Consider the following 8,044-nt stretch of genomic DNA (forward strand, 5'->3'; position numbering starts at 1 on the left):
TGTGTCTTTCGTGTGTGACAGCACTTCACAGCCACAAGTTAATGTTTAATGACATTGGATGTATTTCAAGTCACTTCTCATATCAGCCTCAAGATAAAAATCTACACAACGGTCCAACCCTGTTTCCGTCATAATTTGAATTCTAGATTTTAACACAAGACATCTTTCTTGTGACCAATTAAACCAACCAAAAAAACAATTCAAAATACCATATGTATTCTCAAAAGGCATTTTAGGATGACTTTTCAGTCATTAGATTTAACGCAAAGCTTGCCAGGCTTTGTGGGATGGGCATAACCGATTCAATGATAATGGAAGAAATTCAGGCAAATTATTGTGTCAACAAAAAACGTTCAAAAATACTCAAGACATGCCAACATCCAACCCCAAGGCGAAGTGGTACTTTGGGATAGGAAAAAAATTAACTAGTGGGAATCTTCAAACAAAATCTTGTATGCTCGGTCTCAGAAACAAATCAGTGGGTCATTGTCACAATTCATACATCTTTAGTAGCTTTTGACTTTTCATTTGTAATGGTGATGTTCTACAGGTGTAAAGCTGTACTCATTTTTTAACTTCTAACAGGCAACTGCATAAAGTGGCAGAAAGTGGGTTTCAAGTATGCATGCAACACAAATAAAGGTGTTAACCCCCCCAAAAATTTGTTAAAAAAAAAATCAAAAACAATGGTTATCTTGAGTAGACCTTCATTTGAATCTTCCCAGTTGAAAAGGCACACGTTATGTTATCACATGACAAATCAGATCCAAGTGAAGAAGAGCAGTGAACCCCCCCCCCCCCGCGCACAGAGAGAAAAATAATCAAATACTACACATAAAGCATTAAAATTGAGCTTACAAAATTCAAACACCGAACCGGTCTATTAGAATTTGCAGGGTTATATACACCAGCATCCAGAACATTGATAAAAAATATAAATAGAAATGACACTCCTGTTCCAGTAAAGAGGTCTAATCCCACCTGGTTGGGAATTACAGACCTGTAACAGTAAGGTAAAAGATGGAGGGGGGGGGGGGGGGGTTGGTCATTTACAAAAAAATGTAAAGTAAAAGGTGTTACGGCTTGAGCAAGTGTAGTAAAATTCCAGTGAGTCACTAAGTGCCACTTTTTCCTTCATAGTTTCATTGTTGCTATTATATTCAGGTGTGATTTGTATATATTACATTAGAGCACAGACTGCAACACAAAATCCTTGTCCCTAATGATGTTAGCTTTCTTTTGGCGGAATACTTTGTGTATTACAGCCACCTTTTGTCCAACTGCAGTAATGCACCCAAAAAAATTCAACTGCCAAAAAGTTCCAAGCTCTGCTGTTCTTGGTCCGTTTTAGTAAAATCAACTTTCCCCAAAAAAGCATCATCCTACAGGGCGAGTGTGCGTGTGTGTGTATATATATGTATGTATTTTCAACAATTTCCCACCAAAGCACACAAAGAAACTATGTGATCCACTTAAAATTGTTGTTTCTTTCCCATCAGTTAATAAAGAAAACTAGAAGGTGATCCGTCAGGTATGTTGCATAGTTTTTGGGTGGGACTGTGAACATTCTTTCCTTAGGATGGATATGGTAGTGGATCCTTATTTGATAGTGTTGGAGCCAGCTGATTTGGTCATGATTTGGTCACTCCTCAGCAAAGAAACAAAAGGCCCGATGCAAAAAGATAGCAAAATTAAAGGGTCCAGCATTCAGAAGTTGATTTGCACGAGGAGGAAAAATTAAAATAAATAGGACTAATTTAGTCATCAACTGCAACTCTGCATCTCCACGCAGCTGGACTGTGATCCTGCAGCCTCTTCAACTTCGGCCCTAACCACACCCACCAGGCAAAGCCAATCAGCATGCATACCACTGACTCCACATAGTAACCGTCTAGCGTTGTGACGCAGGTGCCACCTTCCTTGACGCACAGCTGGAAAACAAGAGTCCGTGCTGCATTCAATACATTCAGTGCACGAACAAAACAACGGCGTCAGATAGACGGCAGAAGACACACTTACCCCTGCTGCCTCCGGCGAGGCACAAGTTTGCTTGACAGCGCCCTGACACTCCTTGCTTGTGAGCGGATCCACCAACCAAAGTGCAAGAGTGGAGGGCCAGTTTCCTCCCAGGTTAGTGACCGTGTTCAACAATGTCATGTAGGTTCCCCCTATGAGTGGGTCACTCACTTTTGCATGGAAGGCCATACCGGCGACATACATGCTGTATAAAGCCAACTGTAGGCAGGAAGCTTTGGTTAGTACCTCACATTATAATTTTTTTATTCAAGTCACTTTATGAGGGGGGGAGAAAAAGTCTTAGTTTGATGGGAATAAACTTGTAATGTTCAGGGGCAAATAATTTTATAAGTCACAATTTTCCAGGAGTTTTATATGTTTTATGAGGGGGGGGGGGGGAGACAATTTTAAATAAAAATGACTATAATTTTGCTAAATTGTTCATGTTTCGTTAAATGACTGCAAACTAATAATAACTTAATTGAAATGATTTTATAATATATTTCAAACTAATTTAGACTGCTTGACTGCTCACCTGGTGCACCGCATAGCTGAGCAGTACAACAACGTAGTAGTAAACGGGGAAGCCTTCTTCTTGCCGCACACTCGGTGTCCACGCAACAAGCAGAGCGAACCCCAGGCCAACCATTAACCTGCCACAATATAGCCCTTAACAAAATGTGCAACCAACAGAACAGTGCACTTGCGTCTGTGTTACAACCTTAAAGGGTAGGCTTTGTAGAAGACATCCAACGGTCTGGGCCCTGCTGTGTATTTACTGATCACCACCGGTAGAAGGATCTGCAGCGGCACCATAGGCACGGCCAGCAAAGCTAACTGCGCCTTTGGAACGCCGGCCTCCACCAACTTCAGACCTGTCACCGCATCAGCTGCAGAAAAGCCGATCTGTCACAAGAGGCCAAAATGGTAGTTAGCCTCTGTGGCACTCTTGTAAAGGCAAATTCCTCCACAAGAGTGCTTACTTTGGCAGTGAGCAGCAGCAAACAGAAGGTGAAGACGGCCGGCATCTTGACGATAGTGAAGAGCAACTTGTAGGTTTGGAAAACCCCCTGCGTCTCCTCAGGATCTTTCCCCCTGTCTTTGCTAGGCTCGTTCTCACTTTTCAAGATGGCCACCAGCGTTGTGGAAAGCAGGAACACCACTCCCCAGAAAAAGAGGAAGTCTGCAGCCAAACAGCAAACATTAGATGTTGAAAATCACAGCAGTGTAGCATTGAACGACATGCTAAGGAAGTTACCTGCCAAGGTGACAATTCCAATCTCCTTGGGCTCTGTTCTGAGGTATTTGTTGCAGAAATCGGCAGACTCCAGCGCCAAAAAGAGCACGTTACCCAGAAAGTAGCCAGCGGTCTGGCCCACCGAGTTACACGTGGATGCATAGCCGACGTTCTCTCGCGATAGCATTGTTAGCGCCCAGCCATCGACAGCAATGTCCTGACAAAGACAGGAGAACAGTGTCTAAGAAAAATGACTGCATCTTACATCTTGCAGTAAAAAAAACATCCTTTTCTTGTTTTTCTTTCCTTCTTCATTTTATTCTTAGAAAGTTTAAAAATTCATTTCCATGATTCAAAGATGGTATTCTTTCAGTATTTTGTCTCACTAATCTGGTAGTGACACTTTAACAATAGAATTTGAATATGTCGGCATAGCATGACGTTTATGGATAGCTACCTGCGTGGCTGCCAGAAATGCGAGCATAAAGAAGACCGTTGTCAGCGCAACCACATTCGGGCCTCCCTTGCTCTGCAGCAGTGAGTCAACTCGTAGAGAAAGGTAGAGCATGAAGAGGCCCAGCAGGTACTGCGTGGGTACCAGCCACGATTTTCTGTAGTGACATGGGCATGACTATAGAGGCTCAACTTTCATAAACCAAATTTACAGTGCATTTTAGATGTCCATGAAATGTTTTATTACCTTCTACCAAACTTGGTGAAGTAGAGAGCATCCACCAGCGGTGCCCATAAAAGCTTGAGACTAAATGGCCAAAAAACAAAGCTAAAGACAGCTTGGTTCTTGTAGCTGACGTTCTTACTCTGTAAAATCAGCGGAATGCTGCCAGCCAGTCCAAGGGGGATCCCTTGCAGCACATAGAGGAAGAGAAGAAGCAGCACGTTCCACAACTCGGTCCGAATACCTCGACGCACTTTGGGCTGCATCTTCTCCTCGGAGTCTGACCCTGCGATGAGGTTGTCTGTTACCCCGTCTACTTCTGTCTCAGAGATGCTCATCGGTGTCATGGCACCGTCCTTCGAGCTTTGAGAATGGTGGAGGGAAGGACAAACTTGCTTTCTCTGCCGACCATTCTTATATGTAATTAGATCGTGATTATGGTCCTCCATGGTAACATTGGAGTCAACGAAGAGTGCAGTGCAATCAGCAAATCTGAAATACAGTTTTAACAAATTCACTTTATTTGACTTAAAACAAAACAAAAAAAGACAGCAAAGCAAGTTTTCTCGCTCTGGGGCAAATATGGCTGATGATATGGGCGGTGAGCTTAAAGTGGTATTCAGTTGCTCATAATATTGTGTGACTACACTTTTTTTTTTTTTAATGTGCATGGAATCATCTGGCCAAGTTGTGTTTTCAAATTTGACATCGTCCAGTTTTATGTAACGTCAACCTTTAACAATTGCATAAGGCACTTTTGACTTTGTATTACGACATAAAAAAAAATAGCAAGGTAGGCTAAAGATGGTTTTATCAAACGGATACATTACACTTCCTGTAGAGTAAATTCCAAAAATACATCTTTAACCAGGGAGGTCGGGGGTGAGGGGGGGAATGTCAATTATTGGGTAGCATGCATACCTGATTGCAATGGCAGCGGAATAAGCGACATGCTGAACATAAAGAAAAGCACACGAAAAGCCAAATTACACACACATTTGTGAAATTTGTTGGGCAGTGTATATTTTACAAGACAAAAGCAGGCTACACACGAAACACTTAAAGAGCTTACCGTAGGCGTTTGACGATTCACAAAGGTAAAATTTAAACACTGGTGTCAGATGCACCAGGAAGTATACTTGTGCGCCACGTTCAAATGTGTCCGATTCACTACAGCTGACGTGTCAAAACTTGAGCCAATTTGTTTCCGTTTTTGTGACTGCCTGTACCGATTGAAGTACTGTCGTGATGCTGAAGCGCACTTTGTAAAGATAAATCAAGCTCAACGTCGTTGTTCGCTTGCATTTGTTTCTTTTGCCAATTGTTACGTTCAGGGCGGGCCAAGTTATTGCGATTGTGATGTCATCAAACGTTAAAGCGCAAAGGATTAATACTTTGACTACATACTTGTTACAATATCAACTAAAAAAACTGCTAAATTGAGAAAATTCTGATATTTCCTATTAAAAATTTTTTTAAAAAAAACTCTTGAAGATTAGTGTTCTACCTAGCTGGACCGATACATAGGTGGTGCTGAGAAAATAATTTATAAATATACAGTAGAACACGTGTCAAACTCAAGGCCCGGGGGCCAGATATGGCCGCCACATCATTTTATGTGGCCCGCGAAGACAAATTGTGCATCAATTCGTGTGTCATTACAAGAATTGCAAATTGTCTTCACTTTATTTATTTATTATTTTTTTTATATTTGACCAGTTTTTACTCATTTGATTTGAAAACGAGTTATTTGTCAGTTTGTTTTGTAGCTTTTACTGTATATAATATGAGGCGCTCATACATTTATTTGGGTTGACAGTCATAATGGCCCTCCGAAAGAAGCTATGACTACAATGCGACCCGCGAAAGAAATGAGTTTGACACCCCTGCTGTAGAATATAAAATGCTGGAGGGACTTACCTGGGCCTCCACGTATTTCCGATTTCCTCAACATCCCAAAACATGCATTTTAGGTTCATTGACAGCTTTTACTATTTTAGCTATTTTAAAGTGATGTGAGTCCATGAGAAAGACAACACAATTGAATCAAAGTTGAACAATGAGACACAGTGTTGGCCCAAGTCGAGATGACAACTACTGATACAAAGACACAAAATTTAAATTTGAATTTTTGAACCATGTAATACTGTGACTTGTGTTTTGTTCACAAAAACAATAACAGACTTTGCAAGACAGACAGATTTTAATCCAGAAGAAATTATGCACATATTCTTTGACAACTCCGGGAATCTTGTACTTGTCCACCATAAAATCATCATAGGTTTATTTCTAAGCAGAAACATTCTCTGCCATTGAAAGGCCATGACACTGTGCTCCAGTCAAAGGTAATGAATGGCAGCACGCTTTGCCTTACGGTTGCTATAAGCGCATGTGAAGCTGCTTATCACCCCAGATGGCATGTGACAGGACGCAGGCATGTTTGAAGATCAGCATGTGATGAGGACAGAACAGGCTGGATGGATCATAACCACGTGACCGCGTGTCTGTCGTTGTTGCCTTTCACTTACAGTCACTTGTTAGTTGTTTGATTGCATGTCTACTGTTGAATCCTTCTGACCCTTTTGAACAAGTAGTATTTTTTTTTTTTAACTGAGTAAACACTCGGGCATTATTTTTCAGTCGAGTCTTGACATATTTCACATGTGCCCATCTTAAATGCTCTTACATTACTCAAACCTAGAAGAAAAACATCGTTGACCCGTTGATGGGATGTCCTATTGTCAAGTTAACGCATTGTTGTGCTGTAGAAATATAAAATACATTATTTTACTTACCACAAATGAGTCTCTTTTTGATAGAATATATGTTGTAGAGTGTGTGGGAAAGAAGTGGGGTGTTAAATTGACTACAGTATTTTTTTGACTCTTTATATGAGTTAAATATTTAGCAACTTGTTTTGACTGTTACGTATAACACAAAATGGTGTAGTAATTTAAAGCTACATACTAGTGTAGTGTAAAATCAACACTGACGAGTTGTTGACTAGTGTTAAATTTCAACTACCATCAGAGTTGTTTTAACTCCCACTTAAATCAAACTTTTAAAAGTGTTTTTCGACTACATTTAGTGTAGACCAATATAGACACTTTTGAAGTGTTAAATTTAACTCCATAAGTGTTGAAATAACTTCGAATTCCATCTGCAGGAGCATGTGATTGTTTTGGTCAGGCGCCTTTGATTACTACAATTAAAGAGTTATTTGACTATTGACAGCAAATAAACAGAACCGTGTCGTGTCAAATCTTGGATGACAACCACCGTTTGTCAGCAGGGACACTGAAGACGTGGATGGGACAGATCCCAACCCATTGTAAAACCTGTGGAGATGAAGCTGTGACTTTCTAAGTAGCAGCCAATAAACTTGAAACAACCGTTCATCATGTGTATTTGACTTTACCTGCTATTCTTTATAATGAAATATTAACCATCTAAATTAGAGTCAGTTATTATTTTTGTAAATCCGCAATTTTACAAATTCAGCAGCAAACACTGACTCCCCCACTATGTCTTTACGACTTGTCTGCAATGTGTTAAAAGTGCAGTGGGTTGATCGCACATACATGTGCATGCTGTGTCATCCTGAGAAGTGTTGGCAGATTCCAAGCACACCCGACTTTGAATTCCCTTTTGCTCAAAAACTGTTTGACAAACTGTCTTGAATAGCTCCACGTAATAAGTAATGCTGTTGTACAACCCTCCCTGTGCTTTTTTGAGTGGGAAGACTATAAAAAATGTGAAATAAATATTGCACTATTGTAGAAAGTGTGATCACATTTATATTCATCATCAGCACCAACCAGCCAAAACATTTTGCCAAGCACAATCATGCCTTTGCAAAGATGATAATGCTCCCTTTGGCCTGACACACTGAGAGGTATTGATTGAACATATCTTTATTGTGGTTGTAGTTTGAAGTGGTCATTGCATCCTTCTGAAACCTCTTCCAAATATGGAAACTCTCATTACGACAGGAGACACCAATTACATCCATCGGTTTTCAATACCGCTTATCCTCATTAGGGTCACAGATGACTTAAGAGGAAACTTTTAAACGCTAAAAAACAACTGATAACTGGTGTTAAACAAAGGGAAAA

The 8,044-nt window shown here is 40.5% G+C and overlaps 1 protein-coding gene across 2 annotated transcripts; it reads right to left on the minus strand.

Moving 5' to 3' along the window:
* Positions 1 to 24: 24 nt before the first annotated feature.
* On the minus strand, positions 25 to 5,236 carry slc33a1 (solute carrier family 33 member 1). Of its 2 annotated transcripts, XM_049725479.2 has the most exons (10): positions 5,002 to 5,236; positions 4,851 to 4,882; positions 3,954 to 4,421; positions 3,711 to 3,864; positions 3,275 to 3,470; positions 3,000 to 3,199; positions 2,738 to 2,922; positions 2,552 to 2,669; positions 2,020 to 2,235; positions 25 to 1,931 (listed from the first exon to the last, which is right to left on the minus strand). In XM_049725479.2, exons 3-10 carry the CDS (start codon positions 4,376 to 4,378, stop codon positions 1,758 to 1,760), a joined length of 1,668 nt encoding a protein of 555 aa, XP_049581436.1. In that variant the 5' UTR covers positions 4,379 to 4,421; positions 4,851 to 4,882; positions 5,002 to 5,236; the 3' UTR covers positions 25 to 1,757. The 2 variants fall into 2 exon arrangements, with proteins under 2 accessions (XP_049581436.1, XP_049581437.1); XM_049725480.2 differs by lacking the exon at positions 4,851 to 4,882.
* Between the last annotated feature and the right edge of the window lie 2,808 nt (positions 5,237 to 8,044).

Source organism: Syngnathus scovelli, chromosome 7, assembly GCF_024217435.2.
Source record: "Syngnathus scovelli strain Florida chromosome 7, RoL_Ssco_1.2, whole genome shotgun sequence".
NCBI lineage: Eukaryota > Metazoa > Chordata > Actinopteri > Syngnathiformes > Syngnathidae > Syngnathus > Syngnathus scovelli.